We start from the raw sequence: 20,475 nt of genomic DNA on the forward strand, positions 1-20,475 counted from the left end.
TTTACTACTAAAAAGTCTTTATTGTACTTCCTCTGGAGACCACGATTTTCATCAGATACGGCCTCCATGGTACAGAACAGAAATGGTGGCTATAGGAGAAGTAATTCTGTAACATACAAAGTTCACTCACTCCTGGAAATGTGAGGGTTAAAACATACACCAGATAATATACCAGTCAGGTCACGGACTACGTAGCAGTCTGTTGTAGGCAGAGTCCGATCACACAAAAGTGATTTTGGTCCGGGCCTGGTTGACCAGCCAGACGTTCAGCTCCTCGTACTCCTCTAGAGCCGCCTCGATCTGTGCGGGGGTGAAGCCTTTAGATACACAGCGCTGCTCGGCCTCAGAGTACTTGACACTACGCGGCCCCTTCTCAGGAACCATCTCACGAATGGTGGCAAAGATGACGTCAGCGGGTCTCTGGGTCCTGGAGAAAATACAGAGCAGTGATTACTGACCGTAGCAATAAACAGGTCTCAGGGTCTCGTTGGTACAGAGATCGCAGCCTCTTACCTTGCAGTCTGCCCCTTGTCTCCCAGCAAGGAGTCTTTAGACATCTCCATTAACCTCATGGCTTCATTCACGTCCTCCTTCTCGACAACATCCTCCAGACGTAGGCGAGCCTAGGGGCGAGCCGTTGGAGGAAGGTCACGACCAGGAAACCCAAGATCAATACATATGCCATAAACCAAGGCAACATGGATATAGTGATAAACTACAAGTCTCCTTAAAGGGATGGCGCCGGGTGACTTTACATACCGGAGTGCTTCGCCAACACTGTCAGACCGAGACAAGTGCAATGCTCCCAGGATTCACCAGCAGTTGCTCCTGTCTCTGCCTGTCAACATCGGCCTGTCTGGGGAGGGCAGAAGGGCGGTGTAGAGCCGTGTCACAGCGAGCGGCGGAAGTGCTGTCCCTACAGTAGATCAGTACGCAGCTACCTGCACGAACAGCACTTTGGAGCTCAGTGGACAGAAGACCAAAATAGAAGAGAGAAAAAAAATAAAAAAGCTAAACAGCAAAATTCCCCAAAGAGACCCCCTTACCAGAGCGGTGGAGAGACGCAAGACGGAGAGCAGGGTCCGGGCGGAAGTGAATGTTGTGTCCTTGTTGGTTCGCGCCTCTTTCCTCATCTCGACATAAGCTGCAGTAAGGTAATCAGCAAGGGATTCTGGGATTGCAGGCTGTTTGCGTTTGCACATTGTAATATAACGTCTACAGAGAAAAAAAAAAAAAAAAAAAAAAAAGTAAGACGACGAGGATCTCGACTGGCGAGATGCAAAGACTTAGGTGCGGGACTAACCTCATCAGCTTCATATCCAGAGCCTGGAACTGCGAGGGCGGCTGCTTGCTGTGCTGATGGACATACGTGATGTGCTGGGCGAGCCTGGTGGGAGAGGACAGGTGAGGGCACAGCGGGGGCATCGGGAGGCACAAGGACAATAATGGCAACTGTGGTACCTGAGATCATTGTCTCGGTCAGGCTTGTCCTGAATGAGCCAGAGCAGATCGAATCTGGACAGGAGGGCGGCCGGCAGCTGGATGTTCTGCTCCACCGTCTTCTTGGGGTTGTATCTTCCGTACGCCGGGTTGGCAGCAGCGAGGATTGAGCAGCGGGCGTTCAGGGTGGTCATTATACCCGCCTAGTAAGTACACACAATGTAATCAACCCTTTCCTGCCACATCCCAACACAGAAATGGGTTAATGTCTGGCCATCAACTCCAGCACAATCAAGATTAGCTCATGCGTTTCTTACTTTGGCGATGGAGATGGTTTGCTGCTCCATGACCTCGTGAATGGCGGTGCGGTCTGTATCCATCATCTTGTCGAACTCATCAATACAGCAGACTCCCTGATCTGCCAGCACCAGGGCGCCCCCTTCCAGGGTCATCTCTCCGGTCACCGAATCCTTCATGACAGCGGCCGTGAGACCGACCCCTGACGAGCCTCTTCCTGTGGTGTACTGACCTAGATGACGACAGAAGGATCGGTCACAGGATGTCCCACCGACAGGGAGAATGGACCTGCAGCAACCCAGCCAGGGAAGTACTCACTACGAGGGGCCAGGCGGTCAATGTAGGACAAGAGCTGAGACTTGGCAACTCCGGGATCTCCCATCAGGCAGATGTTGATATTCCCTGCAGAAGGAGAAATTCAATGAAATACAAGATAATAAATCAGGACCACCACGAGGACACTACACAAGCACCAACCTCTGATCTTCATGCCACGGGGCGAGTGGTCCACGCCCCCCACCAGCAGCAGCAGTAGGGCCTTCTTCACATCCTCATGTCCATATATCTCAGGGGCAATGGAGGCAGCAAGTTTCTCATAGAAATCATCCTCTAGAAATAGGTAGATCCGGGGTCAGCAGAAGGTTGTATGCTCTGCCCCAGTAGAAGCCGCACACACACCTATAACCTCCCACCTCACCCGTTATCTGCTGCAGCTCCTCCTCGCTCAGCTCCTCCGTTCCCAGCTCGTCGTCCTCGGTCTTGTTCATCTTCACCATCCGATGAGCCTCCAGGTAGGTCTCCGACAGCAGACCCTGTGACGTGAGGCATTAGGAGGCGGTGTACCCAGAACACACACGAGGCAGAGCGATGAGCCACCATCATCCTTACCTGGACTACTTGCCGGAAACCAGTTCTAAGCATGGGCAGAAACACTCCGGTGATACCGACATGGTCGCCAGGCTGCACCAACCGTGTGTTCTCCCCTCGAACATAGACAGTCATACAGCGAGGGATGTTACCGACGGGGACTTGGTCACTCTAAAATAACAGAATTCTGTATCATGGTGCAAGTCCTGAACCGGACATCTGGAACGTCAAGGCCCGGATGCCCTCCGCACTCACATGCTCCTGGATCTTCAGCTCCTGGAACTTGATGAACTTGGACCCTCTGGTCTGCAGGTAGAGCCTCCCGCCAGAGCGGTTGGTCTGGCATTCCTTACTCGGGCACATTATCAGCGGCATGAAGGTCGGAGACTGGATCTGTAACGGGAGGATAAGACTGTTACATGATGTAGAAGGAAGAAAGGATGGATGGAGACATTGCCACAAAGGTCGCCACTTACAGGCTGGTAGGTCTCTGCCCCACACTGGTCACAGGTGTATGTGGCCACCACCATCATGGGCTTCACCTCCGTCACTCTGGTGACAATTCCTCGCACAGTCACCAATTTTCCTATGGAGTCGGCCTTCACATCACGGACGACTTGGGCTTTGGAAGTGGAGGGAGCCTTGAAGTACAACTCACTGGAAGAGAAGAAGTCATAATAAAGTCATCAGTACCATCAAGACATTACCCACATTAATTGTTCAGTAGAGATCAATGCGGCACTCTGCACTAAGCTTGTATCTGGGATTCATGAGCTTCACTGCAGCATCCAAAAAATGGGAAGAGTTTCAGCTCCTACGATTGGGCAAAGTAGGAGGGGCTCCTAGATGTCAGACATCTGGGGACCCCAAAAAAGTTCTTCCTCCATGTCTTACAGGACTTACAATCTGCGCATGAGATCTGCAGGATACTGGTTGTGGGCGTCCCGGATCTCTGTGGGGTCTCGGCCCCTCTGCTCCATCATCAGACGGTGCTCGATGTAGACATCCAGAGAGTCCTTGTTGACCACCTGGAGAAGACAGACCCGGATGAGAGAGTGGTCCTGTCCACAGACGCCGCCTGCTACTTGTAAGAATCAGCGCTCACCTCCTTCTCCTTGTACTGGGGCAGCAGCTCCTGCACTGCGTCAGCAAACAGATTGGTGTATCTGCGGGTGTTCTCACAGACGGCATCCACCAGCTCGGGGTCTTCTTCTGCCAGGTCATCGAGGTCAATGTACAGACCCACCTGTTCTCTGTGGGCAATGTTAGTCTGAGGAAGGAAATACAGTGTCATCCATGACAGCAGGTGAGAGCGACAGGAGAGCTGTATACAGAGCCACACACAGGTATATAACGCTCACCAGCTGGGTGCCGTACTTAAAGTGCTTCTTTCCCAACTCATCGTCCTTGTAGAATTCCTGCAGGAAAGTCTTGAATTTCTCTGAAAAGAATCAGGACACAATGAGTAGTTTACACAGTGACCACCAGCAGAACTGAGTGCAGCTCTGGGGTATAATACAGGATGTAACTCAGGATCAGTAATGTAATGTACGTACACAGTGACTGCACCAGCAGAATAGTGAGTGCAGCTCTGGGGTATAATACAGGATGTAACTCAGGAGCAGTAATGTATGTACACAGTGACCGCACCAGCAGAAGGGTGAGTGCAGCTCTGGGGAATAATACAGGAGGTAACTCAGGATCAGTAATGTATGTACACAGTGACTGCACCAGCAGGATAGTGAGTGCAGCTCTGGAGTATAATACAGGATGTAACTCAGGATCAGTAATGTAATGTATGTACACAGTGACCGCACCAGCAGAAGGGTGAGTGCAGCTCTGGGGAATAATACAGGAGGTAACTCAGGATCAGTAATGTAATGTATGTACACAGTGACTGCACCAGCAGAATAGTGAGTGCTGCTCTGGGGTATAATACAGGATGTAACTCAGGATCAGTAATGTAATGTATGTACACAGTGACGGCACCAGCAGAATAGTGAGTGCAGCTCTGGGGTATAATACAGGAGGTAACTCAGGATCAGTAATGTATGTACACAGTGACTGCACCAGCAGAATAGTGAGTGCAGCTCTGGGGTATAATACAGGATGTAACTCAGGAGCAGTAATGTATGTACACAGTGACTGCACCAGCAGAAGAGTGAGCGCAGCTCTAGGGTATAATACAGGATGTAACTCAGGATCAGTAATGTAATGTAATGTATGTACACAGTGACTGCACCAGCAGAATAGTGAGTGCAGCTCTGGGGTATAATACAGGATGTAACTCAGGATCAGTAATGTAATGTATGTACACAGTGACTGCACCAGCAGAATAGTGAGTGCAGCTCTGGGGTATAATACAGGATGTAACTCAGGATCAGTCATGTAATGTATGTACACAGTGACTGCACCAGCAGAATAGTGAGTGCAGCTCTGGGGTATAATACAGGATGTAACTCAGGATCAGTAATGTAATGTATGTACACAGTGACTGCACCAGCAGAATAGTGAGTGCAGCTCTGGGGTATAATACAGGATGTACAGTACTGAACAAAAGATGCTACAAGTAGTGGAATGGTTTTAGGAGTGTTAGTGATAATAGTTTATTTCCATCATTAATAAAACACGAAGTGAACAAAAGAGAAACAAGTGCCAGTCTCTGGTGATGGCCCAGCACCACCTTTAATTCATCTTGAAACGAGCATTTTTTTGGAAGGGGCAAAAGGAGGAAGGCGATGTGCACTTGTGATATTAGTAACTTCTGACTATGTATTAGTCCCACTTGAAGCTTTGCTCGCTTGTCCCTATACCTATCAGGGCAGCAGTAGGAGAACCCCACCGTCACAGGAGGTGAGTGCAGCCACAGGGCCACCAGCAGCAGCCCCCGGCCGTCACCACAGCCCAGCGCTCCCCACGATCGTGTCTCAGGTGGCCAATGGGCTCCCACACACCATCGCTCCTTGCATTTAAATGGTTAACCGCTGCAGACACTTTGCAGGAAGGGGTTAATGGACACGCTATAACGCCTACAGTAACGCCACACCGGCCTCAGCCGCCTGCACAGCGCGGTGGATGCAGCGAGTGCGGCTCTGGAGCAGACTGCAGCGCTGTGCTCACATGGGATCGCCGCCATGTCTCCTCCCTGCAGACCTCTCCCGTCACATGACCGGCGTGACCCGGACACGGAAGCCCCGCGCACCGCCGCCCTGATCTTAATGCCCCGCCGGCCGCTGTTAGGACGAGGATCCCCGGCCCGGTGAGTAGCAGGAGCCGCCGCCGGACGCTCGGGGTCAGGAGAGGCAGCAGTGCGCCGCCTGCAGCGCGGCCGGGGATACAGGCACGCCCTCTGGTGGTGGAGGACTGGAACAGCAGGCGCCTGTATCGGAGCAGTCGGGAGTTTTTCCCCGTGCACAGCGCCAGTCACTCATCCTGGTCCCGGCTGCTCCCCGGCTCCCACTTGTCCGCTCCTCCCGGGCTCGCTCCTCACCTTTGTCGGCCTGGTAATCCCGCGGCATGGTGTCACTGCTGCTGCGCTCTCCGCTGTGCTGTGACTGACTCGCTCTTTTTTTTCGCGGGTTTTCTTTTCGCGGGCTTTCTCCCCAAGCAGCGTTCTGATTGGCTGTAAGATTTCGCGCCGCCCGCTTAGCGACAAAGCCGCTTGTCACGTGGCCTTGCGCGAAACCAATGAACGGCTGAGCTGTAAGCCTTGACAGGAAAGACCTGGCCCCGCCTGCGTCAGATGAGTGACAGCTGGCTCAGCCAATAACGTAGCGAGCTGCTCTATATAGGAGGAAAGCGGAGATGTTTTCCCGCGCTTTTGTGTCTTTTTGTCTTGAGGTGACTGGAGGGAGTCGCAGCTCTCTGTTGCCCCATATCACGATTATATCGGCTGCCTGGCAATAATAACACGATATATTACACTAAATATAGCCATTTATTCTCTCAGTCACAATGTGTGTAACAAAAATACCTCATAAAAATTACATCCCATTGTCCTGAGTGGCAAAAGCCTGTTGCGGGTCTTGCGGCTGCATTCTGCCATTATTTCGATCATTTTGAGGTGAAATGAATCTGGTTTTACTCTGTTTACCGTACGTTAAATAAAGTTATATTTTCATAGATCGGTCTAAAACAAATAATTTTATATGATATATATAGTTTATATATATATATATTTCTCCATAATACAGTTCCCAGTCAGTATCCTAGTGAATCTGTTTCTTCCTCGCTCATCAATATGTCATTTACATTAAATCTTGTTTACACTATTGACAGCTATAAGTATAGTCCCCAGTAAGTCTACTTCCCCCTCTGGCAGATGTCAAGGTATACTTCCCAGTCAGTGTCCTAGTCAGTTCCAAAGAATTCTACAGTATTTCTCATAGAGAAATAAATATGGTCCTCGGTAAGTCTCCTTCGTCTTCTGGCAGCAATAAATATAATACCCAGTCAGTCTACTTCCCCCTCTGGCAGATGTTTCCAGGAAGTGTCCTAGTAAGTTCCAAGTCTATTTCTCTCTCATGCAGAAGAAATAAGATATATTTTTCAAATGTTCCCATTTTTTTTCCCATATAGTTAGAAACACATTTTTTTTTACCACCTGCGATGATTTGATTGCTATATGGAACCAACGACAATTTCCTGGGCTTCACGGTGCGGTAGGGATTTGGCAGCAACCCACCGGCATCTCACGATCTTGAGTGACGGGCATTTAAGGGGTTAGACAGCAGTGATCGGAGCTAGCTCTGGTAGCTGTTGTTAAGAGGTAGGTTCTGGCTGTATGACACAGCCACCACCTGCCCGGTATGCCTGAGCGCACCCTCGCACCCACTGTTATATTGACTGAAATAAAACATTGTGGGGTTAAAAATAAAATTCTAAAATCCAAACTCGGCCTGGGCACGAAGAGGATATACGTACGCTACTTACCTGGTAGCAGTGTTTTTTCAGGAGCCATGACAGCACAACGGGAGAGAGGGGATCCGCCCTTCAGGGACAGGAAACCTACAGACATAAAAGGGCGGCACCTCTCTCCCGCATCAGTTGGTTCCAGAGCATGAGAGGACCACCTTGGTTAGTAACACAGATGCAGCATACAATTATGTACATTTTATTATATGAGTGAACATGGAAGAGGAAAAACACGAAAGTGACACATCATCCAAGAAAAGAATAGGGTAGGGAATATAAGGGTGCTGTCATGGCTCCTGAAAAAACACTGCTACCAGGTAAGTAGCGTACGTATTTATTCAGTCGCCATGACAGCACAACGAGAGACTTTCAGAGAAATAAGAAACATTAGGGAGGGATAACAGCCTCAAGTACCCTTCTCCCAAACGTGAGGTCCGAGGAACTACCCAGATCTAATCTGTAGTGCTTAAGAAAGGTAGAAGGAGAAGACCATGTGGCCGCCTTACATATGTCTTCTATCGATACTTCTGCTCTCTCCGCCCACGAAGATGCTATGGCCCTCGTGGAATGTGCCTTTATACCATCTGGAGCTTCGTCGCCACCTGCCGTATAAAAGCGAGAGAGATCGCCTCCCTGATCCATCTGGCTAAGGTGTTCTTAGATACTCTAAGACCCTTCGGGTATCGTCTCACAGTGGCATTTTGATCGCTACAACGGCACGATTCGTGACGTTCCAGCGATATATTTACGATCTCGCTGTGTCTGACACGCTACTGCGATCCGGATCCCCGCTGAGAATCGTACGTCGTAGCAGATCGTTTGAAACTTTCTTTCGTCATCAAGTGTCCCGCTGTGGCGGCATGATTGCATCGTGTAACAAAGGTTGTATACGATGTGCGCACAGTAACCAACGGCTTCTACATCGCAAATACGTCATGAAATTATCGCTCCAGCGTCGTGCATTGCGAAGTGTGACCGCAGTCTACGACGCTGGAGCGATATTGGAGCGACGCTGGAGCGTCACGAATCGTGCCGTTGTAGCGATCAAAATGCCACTGTGTGACGGTACCTCACTCTCTGATAAGCTACAAATAAGGAGTTATCTTTTTTCCAGTCATTCGAGACAGAAATATATTTAAGGAGGCATCTTCTTACATCTAAGGAATGAAATCTACGTTCCTTATCATTGGAAGGATTAGAGCAAAACGAAGGTAGGACTACCTCCTGTAATCTATGGAATTTTGACGCAACTTTTGGAAGATAGAGGGGATCAGGTTTCATAATTACTCTATCCTCCCTAAACTGCATGTATGGTGGATGTCTGGAAAGTGCCTGCAGATCACTAACCCTTCTCGGAGATGTGAGTGCAACCAAGAGGGCTGTCTTGATAGAAAGGATTTTTACAGGAATAGTATCGATAGGCTCGAATGGGGCTTGCGTTAAGGCTGAGAGTACCAGGTTTAGGTCCCATGGGACTAACTTTTGTTTTATGATTGGTCTGGACCTAGTCACTGCTTTGAAAAACCTAGAAATCCAGTGATTGCTGGCTAAGTTAAAATTGTATAGCGCCCCCAGAGCCGATACTTGAACTCTGAGAGTACTTGTGGCCAGGCCCATCTCTACACCTTTCTGTAAAAATTCAAGAATCTGATTTATACATGGCCCTTGGTCAATCTGAGCCCCTGTACTTGATAAAAATTTTCTCCACACTCTAAGGCTAGGGTCACATTGCGTTATGTGACCACGTTTAACGGACTACGTTACACCGCGGCATAACGCGGTGTTAACGCCGCCATAGCCTGTAATGGTGAGCGCATCGCTAGCGCACGCCCACATTGGGCGGGCGCTAGCGATGTCGCGTCATTTGAGTGACGGACCTCGGACGCTGCTTGCAGCGTCCGCGGCGCGCCCGAGGTCCGTTCCTCGCTAGTGCAGATCGGGGATCTGCGCTAGCGGGGACGCCGAACGCGGACCCTAGAGAAGCATTGTGTTAGCGCAATTCGCTAGCGCTATGCGCTTAACGGATTGCCCTAACGCAATGTGAACCTAGCCTAACAAAGATGTTTGTTGTAGTGGGTTTTCTACTCTTAGGCCGGGGACACACTTAACGTATAAAAAAACGGTCCGTTTTTCACGGCCGAGAATCGCACAAATGTTTCAAAAACAGTGATCCGTGTGCAGTGCGAGGATGCAATTTCCTCGCATCAAATGATCCGTGTGACATCCGTGTGACATCCGTATGGCATCCGTATGCCGAGATTTTCTCACAAGCTTGCAAAACCGACATCTAATGGATTTATGTGCTCAAATGTTCGGGAAAACATATATACAGTATATATATATATATATGTCATTGAGACACATATATATACTGTATTTATATTTCATTCAGCGCGATATCTGTGAAAAGCCGGTAATTCAATTGCCGGCTTTTCATTTCTCCTGCCTAAACCCGACAGGATATGAGACATGATTACATACAGTAAACCATCTCATATCCCCTTTTTTTTGCATATTCCACACTACTAATGTTAGTAGTGTGTATGTGCAAAATTTCAGCGCTGTAGCTGCTAAAATAAAGGGTTAAATGGCGGAAAAAATTGGCGTGGGCTCCCGCGCAATTTTCTCCGCCAGAATGGTAAAGCCAGTGACTGAGGGCAGATATTAATAGCCAGGAGAGGGTCTATGGTTATTGGCCCCCCCGTGGCTAAAAACATCTGCCCCCAGCCACCCCAGAATAGGCACATCTGGAAGATGCGCCTATTCTGGCACTTGGCCACTCTCTTCCCACTCCCTGTAGCGGTGGGATATGGGGTAATGAAGGGTTAATGTCACCTTGCTATTGTAAGGTGACATTAAGCCAGATTAATAATGGAGAGGCGTCAATTATGACACCTATCCATTATTAATCCAATTGTCTGAAAGGGTTAAAAAAAACACACACACATTATTAAAAATTATTTTAATGAAATAAACACAGCGGTTGTTTCAGTATTTTATTGCTCTCTCAATCCATCAGCAACACCCTCGCTTGGAAAAATAATAAACGCACAAGATACATACCCTCAGCTGAACCGTCACGTCCCACGAGGTAATCCATGATCTGAAGGGGTTAAAATATTTTACAGGCAGGAGCCCTGCAAATGCAGCTGTGCTCCGTGCCTGTAATCCCCGGCGAATGAATGAAATGTAGGTCATTGACCTACATTTCCTACAGTCGCGGTGATGCGCCCCCTGGTGGATGTCCTCATATGACCTGGAGCGTGGGAAAAAGTTCCCAGGCTGCAGTTCATGAGAACATCCAGCAGGGGCGCATCACCGCGACTCAATGTAAGTACAGATCCAGCTTTCCTTTCAGCACCCGGGGATTACAGGCACGAGCGAGTGGTTTATCGCAGCTCGTGCCTGTAATATTAGTTAACCCCTTCAGATGGATTACCTCGTTGGACGTGATAGGACATCAGAAGGTATGTATCTTGTGCGTTTATTATTTTTCCAAGCGAGGGCCTGCAAATGGATTGAGAGAGCAATAAATTATTAAAACAACCGCTGTGTTTATTTCATTAAAATACTTTTAAATCATGTGTGTGTGTGTTTTTTTAACCCTTTCATACAATTGGATTAATAATGGATAGGTGACATAATTGACGCCTCTCCATTATTAATCTGGCTTAATGTCACCTTACAATAGCAAGGTGGCATTAACCCTTCATTACCCCATATCCCACCGCTACAGGGAGTGGGAAGAGAGTGGCCAAGTGCCAGAATAGGCGCATCTTCCAGATGTGCCTTTTCTGGGGTGGCTGGGGGCAGATGTTTTTAGCCACGGGGGGCCAATAACCATGGACCCTCTCCTGGCTATTAATATCTGCCCTCAGTCACTGGCTTTACTACTCTGGCGGAGAAAATTGCGCGGGAGCCCACGCCAATTTTTTCCGCCATTTAACCCTTTATTTTAGCAGCTACAGCGCTGAAATTTTGCACATACACACTACTAACATTAGTAGTGTGGAATATGCAAAAAAAGGGGGATATGAGATGGTTTACTGTATGTAATCATGTCTCATATCCTGTCGGGTTTGTGAAGGAGAAATGCAAAGCCGGCAATTGAATTACCGGCTTTTCTATAGAACACCGCTGCGTATTTCTCGCAATGCACACTGCTGGTCCATGTGTAATCCGATTTTTTCTCACACCCATAGACTTGCATTGGCGAGTCTCAGCCGAGATACGCTGACAATCGCAGCCTGCTGCGAGTTCCCTCGGATCCGAAATACGGTGGAGAAAATATCGGATGATGGGAGCTGGACCATAGATTAACATTGGGCCGAGTGCTATGCGATTTTTTATCGCATAGCACTCCTCCGTATTACGGTCTAGTGTGACCCCGGCCTTAAGGAGTGTATTTATTAAATCTTGAGAGAATCCCTTCCCCCTTAGTAACAACCTCTCAAACTCCACGCCGCTAGGTGTAAGTTGGCTACTCGCGGATGAAGGATTGGGCCTTGGGAGAGCAGATCTGGCAATTCTGGAAGAATCCACGGTTGGCAGACAGACATCTTCCTCAGCCAAGGAAACCATGATCTTTTGAGCCAAAATGGGGCTATTAAGATTACCCGGGCTCTGTCCCCCCGAATCTTCCACAGAACTAATGGGATTAGGTTTAGAGGGGGGAAGGCATAAGCGAGACTGAAGTGCCATGATATCAGAAAAGCGTCTACTGCATATGAGTTGTCTCTTGGATCTAGGGAGCAGAACTGTTGTAATTTTTTGTTCTCCCTGCTGGCAAAAAGGTCTATTTTTGGACAACCCCACATCTGTATGATCTGCTTGAAGATAGCTGGATTCAGCGACCACTCTCCCTGTTTGAGCTTGTTGCGGCTTAGATAGTCGGCTTTGGTATTGAGACTTCCTTTTATATGAAGAGCCGTTAGGGAGAGAAGATGTTCTTCGGCCATCTGAAAAATATGATTTGCGACCTTCAATAATGAACTGGATCGCGTACCTCCTTGACGATTAATGTAGGCCACGGTTACCCGGTTGTCCGATAACAGCCTCACGTGTCGACCCTGTAGGGGTATAAGGAACCTTTTTAAGGCGTTTTGTACGGCCAATAGCTCTTTCAGATTGGAGGATGAGTCCAGCTCCGACTGAGACCATAACCCCTGAACGCAATCCTCCCCTAAGTGAGCCCCCCAACCTTTAGGGCTAGCATCCGTAGTTAACACTCTGGATATATGATTTGTCCAAGGGACCCCCCTACAAAGATTTGATGCGTGTGTCCACCAAACAAGTGAATGCGTAGTTTCCGCAGAAAGTGAAAATTTACTGTCGAGGTGAGCTTTTAGACGACAGGAATTGTGTAAGACGTCCCATTGTAGTGTTCTGGTATGGAACTGCGCCCACAGAACCGCCGGGATACAAGAAGTGAGGGAACCCAAGAGCGACATTGCACTTCTCAAAGACACTAAGGGATTGTCGATTGCCCTGGTGACTAGTTGTTGAATCTTAGTTACTTTTGCATCCGGCAGGCGACATTCCTGCCGGCTAGAGTCTATAATAAATCCCAGAAACTCTTGTGATGTAAGGGGCTGTAAACGTGATTTTTTAAGGTTGATAATCCAGCCCAGTCTGTGCAATGCTCCCATCACCTTCTCTAGCTGATCCTTGCAATGTAATTCTGAATGACCTACAATCAGTAAATCATCTAAGTATGGGATTATTAATATGTCCTGTTCATGCAGGTGTGCCATAACCTCCACCATGATTTTTGTAAACACCAGGGGTGCGACAGCGACTCCGAAGGGAAGTGCCTGATATTGGAAATGCTCTACCGTGCCGGCAAGTGAAACCGCCACCCTAAGGAATTTTTGGTGATCTACATGTATTGGAACATGGTAGTAGGCATCTTTGAGGTCTAAGACGACCATAAAACTATGGTTGAAAAGTAACTTTATTGCCGTTTTAACTGATTCCATCTTGAAGGATGGAATCAACAAAAAATTGTTCAGTCCTTTTAAGTTAATAATTGTGCGATATGAACCGTCAGGCTTTTTGATCAGGAATAGAGGGGAATAGAACCCCCTACCTTCCTCTTCTGTAGGGACTCTAATCAGAACCCTCTTCTGTTGGAGTTCCCGGACTTCCGACTCCAGCGCCAACTGCTCTGTAGAGGAGGAACGAACAGGTGTCATCTTAAACTTGTCCTGAGGAATATGGTGGAAATCAAATTTTAAGCCCATTTTCACAATGTCTAGAATCCATGGACTGCTCGTGATCTGTACCCAGGCCGGGTAGAAGGCCAAAAGCCTACCCCCCACCTGGTCCGCCAGTCATTGTGGTTTCTTGAAATCTCATGAAGGATTAAATATAAATCCTTTACCCCTTCTTCTGTTACTGTCGTATCTGTTAGAATCCCTGTTAGAATCCCTGTTGGGTCTTCTGCGGTTAGACCACCCTCTATTGGAGTCCCGTCTGTAGAAGGGTCTTCCTAGAAAAGGGAAGCGTTTCTTACTATCTCCCGCCTTTACTAACAGTTCATCCAGGACAGGTCCGAACAAATGAGCTCCTTCGCAGGGAATGCTACACAACTTTGTTCTGGCCTGCAAGTCCCCTGGCCAGCATTTTATCCATAGCGCTCTCCTGGCTGCGTTAGATAACGCTGAGGACCTGGCAGCCAATCTGACCGAGTCTGCTGACGCGTCTGAGAGGAAAGCTGCAGCATCCTGTATTATAGGCATAGAGGCTAATATTTCAGATCTGGGAACTTTATCCCTGAGCTGATCTTCAAGGTGACCTAACCACACCATCAAGGATCGAGCTGTACAGGTGGCTGCTATAGCAGGCCTCAAGGATCCAGCCGAAGTCTCCCATGCTCCTTTAAGGAAGCTATCAGCTTTCCTGTCTAATGGGTCCTTAAGGCTCCCCAGGTCGTCAAAGGGAAGAGATGTCTTTTTGCACGCTTTGGCGACTGCCGCATCTAGTTTCGGGACTTTATCCCATGAGGATGAAGCCTCCTCCTCGAAGGGATATCTTCTTTTAAATGCAGGCGGAAGTGACCCCTTTCTCTCGGGCTTCTTCCATTCCTTTGAAATCAGCGTCTTAACCTTATCGACGACTGGAAAGGCCCTTCGGGATTTTCGCTCTATACCCCTGAACATAACGTCCTGAATGGAGCACTCTGCCTGGGTGTCCTCTATCCCCATCGTACTGTTGACCATCTTAACCAGATGGTTGACTCTATCAAGGGACAGACAGGCCCGACTAGACTCCAATTCCTCAGAGGAGGCAGATGATGGAAGGGACCCCGAGCTCAGCTCCCCCGAGTCCGATAGCACTTCTGATACAGGGGATGAATTTTTAACTTCCGTTATACGAGACCTGGATCTTACAGAACTTCTAACTTCTTGTCTAACCATCTCCTTTATTGCAGAGGTTAGATCAGGAGCCTCTTCCTGTACTAACTATTGTATACAGGATTTGCATAAACTTTTTAAATGACCATCCGGAAGCGGCTCTGCACATTCGGCACACTGCCTATGTTTGGCCTTAGTTAGACATTTCCTCCCCTAGTAAGGAGAGAGGGAATATAAGGGGAACAATCAATCAATAAGTGAACTTTCACGGAGATCACTTACCCAGCCAGAAATGAGTGGTACCGTAGACGGGGGGTCCTTCGTAGCCGATGATCCCTTACGGCTTGAGGACTCTGGTCTTGGCTTCTGGGCCCCTTTAGCTCCACCAGCGCGGCTACTGCCACTAGACCGACGCTGGGAGCTTCTCCTAGGCTTCTCAGACTGAAGTGGCTGCTGCTGCTGCTGGCCGCTCTGAGTTCCTTCTGGCGACTCCATTATGGACTGCGTCCGGAACACTTAGCAGCCCATGTGCGCAGCTTTAAATAAGCCTCCATGCCCCCAGGGTACCGCCCCCGGATGGGGGTCAGCAGGGAACTCCAGGTGCCGGTGACGATATGCATATCGTTAGGGTCCGCTGCTCCGTGCTGCGGTGCCGCTGCCCGCCGATTGGACCAACGGACCCCCCCCGGGCCCAGGCACGCCCCAGCCGCTGGGGCGCCGCCATCGGCCGGAAGACGGCGCTACTGCGCATGCCCGGCCGCGTCATCAAGCCGCGCCTTCCGCCGCATCATCCGGACACGCCCCTTCCGGACGCCGCAGCGGCCGGCAAGCAGAGAAGCGGTCCAGGACGGCAGCAGACCCCCCGGACCGATATGGACCCCCACAGCAGGGCACGGGCAGACCCGGAGGACCGGCAGACGCAGCACCAAGCCCCCCATACAGCAGGTACAGCTGCGGCCACCATAGAAGCCAGCCTACATTCTAAGGCTGCTTCCTCCTGCTGACACCTACACAGGCAGTCCCCCTGCCGTGTGGTGCTTCCTGCCCCCTGAACAGGCCGAGGTAGGGGACCCCCGCTACCTGCATCGGCGTGTCAGGAGTGGGATCTTCATATCTTCGACCTTCTTCACTAGGCCTGCCTGAAGAGGTTCCGCTGTCAGGGACAGGAAAGCAACTGATGCGGGAGAGAGGTACCGCCCTTTTATGTCTGTAGGTTTCCTGTCCCTGAAGGGCGGATCCCCTCTCTCCCGTTGTGCTGTCATGGCGACTGAATAAAAAAAAAAAAATAATTACCCCCGATCTCCAGTATGGATGTGATGTAATACCCCTGCTTTCCTGCGGGAGTGCTGTAACACGCACTTAACACTTATTGGCAGCATTTTTATGAAGATGTTTTCCTTGAAAAAGCATGCGGCGTCCATTGAGCTTCTCCTGTAATTCTTGTTTATTTGTTTTTTAGGGTTGAGGTGGAATCATGATCTCACAGCTTTTCATTCTTTCCTCCAAAGGCGACCTCCTCATCTACAAGGATTGTATCCTCTGTTCCTCGCGAGTTAAAGGGGTTGTCTTTTTAATTTCAGATCCACCAATGTGTACATAGGGAGAGACCCGCCAGTCAGAAGGATTGTGGTAGGGACAAGTGGGCCAGGAACCTGCCTTGGACTAGTCAGTCAAGACATATAGTCCCCGGACGGCCCTGTAAAGTATGTTTTCTCTTAACATAACTGGCAGCAATCGTGTAGCCAGTGTCGTATTCATGCTGCCTGTGGTTCAGGCAGCGCACATCTGATGACTGGGTCCCTTTAAGTTCTTTGTCATTTCTACTTCCCCTCTGGAAGCTGTAAATATTTAGAAAGTCAGTCTTCAGCCCCTTCTGGATGTAATAAATATACTCCCCCGTAAATTTCCAGTCAGACAAGTAATAAGTATTGTGCTTAGTAAAACTCAAATCAATGTCCTTCCCCCTCTAGCAGCAAGAAATGTAATCTCTACTACTCAGTCAATCTACTTTCCCCACTGGTAGCTATAAGTGTAGTGTCCAGATCCATTGTCAGTGCCCTTCCCAGTCTGGCAGCTATAAATAATCACCAATAAGTTCCCAGTCAGTCTACTTTCCCGTCCGGCAGTTGTAAATGTAGTTCCCAGGCAGTATCCTAGTAAATCCGTATCTCCCTCACACATAAATTTATATAGTTTAAAGTAAATCTTTCTATTCTGACAGCTATAAATATAGTCCCCAATAAGTCTACTTCCCCCTCTGGCAGATGTAAAAGTATAGTTCCCAGGCAGTGTCCTAGCAAGTACCAAATAATTCTATTTCTCCTTTATTTGTTATTGGATGGTAGCCCTGATTCAAAAAGGTCTTTCTGAGGCGACCAAGGGGAGCTGCACGGAAATTACAACCTTTACTACAAAAAGATGCCCGATTACAATCCATTTTTCCAGACCCCCCACTACTGTGTTTTAGGCAGCCCCCAAATCTAAGAAGCATCATTGTCAGAAGCTCGCTGTCCTCTCCAACAGCTACAGGAAACTTTCTCTGTAACCGCAAAAAATGTAAAACCTGTCCATTCATAATGACCACGGACAAGATAAAGATCCCAACTCACATCAGCACTACAAGATCCCAGGTACATTCAGCTGCGACACTTCTAATGTGGTGTACCTAATTATTTGTACTAAATGTCCAACTGGGGGTCTGTATGTGGGGGAGACAGGGCAGAAACTGAGGACAAGGATGAACTCTCATCGCCATACAATAAGAGAAAAAAGAATGGATCTACCTGTGGCAACACATTTCTGTACATCTGATCATAGCACCATGGACATGAAATTACTTGTATTAAATGCTCATTTCAAATCTCAGAGACAGAAATATTTTGGAGTATAAACTTATGACAACCTTTGACACTCTCAGTGCAGGAATGAATGTGTGGCATGGATTTATGTCTTTCTATATAAACTAAGGACTGTGCTCCCCGAACCATTTGGGGTCATCAGAGCCCGACCAGACCGCAATCAGAGGACAATAAAACTTTCACACTCCTTATCTATGAACTGTTCCAATATTTATGGCCACAACTCCCCGTCCCACATTGTTCGTTCTGCTTCCCGTCACTTGTCTTATCTATTACATTATTCCTGTGCCTTCTTGTGCATAAATATACGATTCTTCAGATTTAGTGTTGTTCTATGGCTGATGAAGGGACCTGAGTAGTCTTGAAATCTTGCAATTTATTACCATCTTTTCAGTTAGTCCTTAAACGGTATCAACCACTGAGGACTCTCAAATGTTAATATATTTCTCCTTCGTACATAAATAAATATGCTTACCAGTAAGTATCCTTCCTCTACTGTCAGCAATAAATATAATCCCCAGTAAATTCCCAGTCAGTCTACTTCCCACTCTGGCAGATGTAAATATAGTTCTGAGACTTTGTCCTGGCAAATCTATTTCTTTGTCACTCAGCATTGAACCATGTATGATTTCCAGTAAATCTCCTTTCTATTCTGGCAGCTATAACTATAGTCTGCAGTCAATCTACTTCCCCCTCTGGCAAATTTAAATACAGTTCCCAGGCGGTATCCTAGTAAATCTATTACTCCTTCGTGCATCAATATATCTAATTTCCAGATTATCTCCTTTCCACTATATATATATATATATATATATATATATATATATATATATATATATATATATATACTAGATGGTGGCACGATTCTAACGCATCGGGTATTCTAGAATATGCATGTCCACGTAGTATATTGCCCAGCCACGTAGTATATTGCCCAGCCACGTAGTATATTGCCCAGTCACGTAGTATATTGCCCAGCTACGTAGTATATTGCCCAGCTACGTAGTATATTGCCCAGTTGCGTAGTATATTGCCCAGTGACGTAGTATATTGCACAGTGACGTAGTATACAGCACAGAGCCACGTAGTATATTGCACAGCGACGTAGTATATTGGCCAGTCATTTTAGTATATTGCCTAGCTACGTAGTATATTGCCCAGCCACGTAGTATATTGCCCAGTTACGTAGTATATTGCCCAGTGACGTAGTATACAGCACAGAGCCACGTAGTATATTGCCCAGCCACGTAGTATTTTGGCCAGTCAATTTAGTATATTGCCCAGCTACGTAGTATATTGCCCAGCCACGTATGTCACAGGTTAAAAAATAAACATATACTCACCTTCCGAGGGCCCCTTGTAGTTCTGTCACCTGTGTGTGGTGCACGCGGCAGCTTCGGGTCCCAGGGTGTGATGACGTCGCGGTCACATGACCGTGACGTCATGGCAGGTCCTTCTCGCGCAGGCGTGCAGGACCTGTGATGACGTCGCGGTCACATGACCGTGACGTCATAGCAGGTCCTTCTCGCATACCATCCTTGCCACCGGAACCTGCCGCTTGCATGGACAGTCACCAAAGCGTCGCGAGGAGCGGGAAAAGCGGCGGAAGGTGAGTATGTAATGATTTTTTATTTTTTTAAATTATTTTTAACATTAGATGTTTTTACTATTGACGCTGCATAGGCAGCATCAATAGTAAAAACTTGGTCACACAGGGTTAATAGCGGCGGTAATGGAGTGAGTTACCCGTGGCATAACGCCGTCCGTTACCGCTGGCATTAACCCTGTGTGAGCGGTGACTGCGGGGAGTATGTAGCGGGCGCCGGGCACTGACTGCAGGGGAGTAGGGAGGGACTAATTGGACTGTGGCCATCGCTGATTGGTCGCGGCAGCCATGACAGGCAGCTGGCGAGACCAATCAGCGACTTGGATTCCATGACAGACAGAGGCCGCGACCAATGAATATCCGTGACAGACAGAAAGAAAGACGGAAGTACCCCTTAGGCAATTATATAGTGTGTGTATATATATATATATATATATATATATATATATATATATATATATATATATATATATATATATATATATATTGTAGCGTTTCACCCGCTACGGGTCTTGGGGACACTCGCTTGGCAGCAGAATCATCATAGACAGGCACGGTTCCTCACACAAATCAGTCCATATGGTTTATTTTAACTCCGCATAAACCAGATAGGGTACAGTCCGTTTCATTACAGCCACAAAACATTACAGGACATCAGACTGTTCATGTAGCAGATAGGCTTCTCTGCTGTATATTATGATCCCCTTGTCCGGGGTTACCTCTCAGTTTCCACTCCTCACACTGACTTTCGGTCAGTCCCAGGTCCTCAATACAGACCATCCAGGTCTACGGTCTCCAGGTGCTTCCAGGACGACTCCACTCCCAGGAGTCTCCAACACTGACCGTCCAGGACCTTGCACAGGAACAAACGGCTCCATACACAGGAACCTCACAAGACCCATGTGACCCACACCCTGGTCACATTATCTACCCTTAACCACTCCCATGGGTGGAAGTGTGGCTGTGTGGCTAGTTTGTCCCGCCCATCTCACACAACTAGCCTAGTAAGTCCCCCATGACTATTATACAACATCACACAAACTCTTGTGGGACTACAGGTCCCAGAACAACCACGTTACATCAGACTTACCACGCAGACTCCCTCTGCGACACATATCGGCCATTCACCACACTACCA

The 20,475-nt window shown here is 48.1% G+C and overlaps 2 protein-coding genes across 4 annotated transcripts in view; one reads left to right on the top strand and one right to left on the bottom strand.

The window, feature by feature from the left end:
* MCM7 (minichromosome maintenance complex component 7) overlaps window positions 1-20,475 on the bottom strand; it is a 217,614-nt gene continuing 197,139 nt past the window's right edge. Inside the window, exons 1-16 of one of the 2 annotated variants that reach the window (XM_077261704.1) lie at window positions 6,095-6,251; window positions 3,966-4,045; window positions 3,710-3,874; window positions 3,508-3,632; window positions 3,081-3,261; window positions 2,860-2,997; window positions 2,626-2,775; window positions 2,435-2,549; window positions 2,215-2,346; window positions 2,056-2,139; window positions 1,758-1,969; window positions 1,462-1,643; window positions 1,304-1,387; window positions 1,047-1,215; window positions 514-623; window positions 1-427 (exon numbers count right to left, since the gene is read on the bottom strand). In XM_077261704.1, the coding sequence (XP_077117819.1) occupies window positions 220-427; window positions 514-623; window positions 1,047-1,215; window positions 1,304-1,387; window positions 1,462-1,643; window positions 1,758-1,969; window positions 2,056-2,139; window positions 2,215-2,346; window positions 2,435-2,549; window positions 2,626-2,775; window positions 2,860-2,997; window positions 3,081-3,261; window positions 3,508-3,632; window positions 3,710-3,874; window positions 3,966-4,045; window positions 6,095-6,122 (2,163 nt within the window). In that variant the 5' untranslated portion in view covers window positions 6,123-6,251 and the 3' untranslated portion in view covers window positions 1-219. Of the gene's footprint in view, window positions 428-513; window positions 624-1,046; window positions 1,216-1,303; window positions 1,388-1,461; window positions 1,644-1,757; window positions 1,970-2,055; window positions 2,140-2,214; window positions 2,347-2,434; window positions 2,550-2,625; window positions 2,776-2,859; window positions 2,998-3,080; window positions 3,262-3,507; window positions 3,633-3,709; window positions 3,875-3,965; window positions 4,046-6,094; window positions 6,252-20,475 lie in introns of those variants that run through there. The other variant, XM_077261705.1, reaches the window with a different exon arrangement.
* AP4M1 (adaptor related protein complex 4 subunit mu 1) overlaps window positions 5,777-20,475 on the top strand; it is a 40,070-nt gene continuing 25,371 nt past the window's right edge. The window contains exons 1-2 of one of the 2 annotated variants that reach the window (XM_077261706.1): window positions 5,777-5,863; window positions 16,333-16,405. In XM_077261706.1, coding sequence (XP_077117821.1) covers window positions 16,348-16,405 — 58 coding nt within the window. In that variant the 5' untranslated portion in view covers window positions 5,777-5,863; window positions 16,333-16,347. Of the gene's footprint in view, window positions 5,864-6,643; window positions 6,668-16,332; window positions 16,406-20,475 lie in introns of those variants that run through there. The other variant, XM_077261707.1, reaches the window with a different exon arrangement.

The sequence above is a fragment of the Ranitomeya variabilis genome, chromosome 5 (genome assembly GCF_051348905.1).
Source record: "Ranitomeya variabilis isolate aRanVar5 chromosome 5, aRanVar5.hap1, whole genome shotgun sequence".
In the NCBI taxonomy this organism is placed as follows: domain Eukaryota; kingdom Metazoa; phylum Chordata; class Amphibia; order Anura; family Dendrobatidae; genus Ranitomeya; species Ranitomeya variabilis.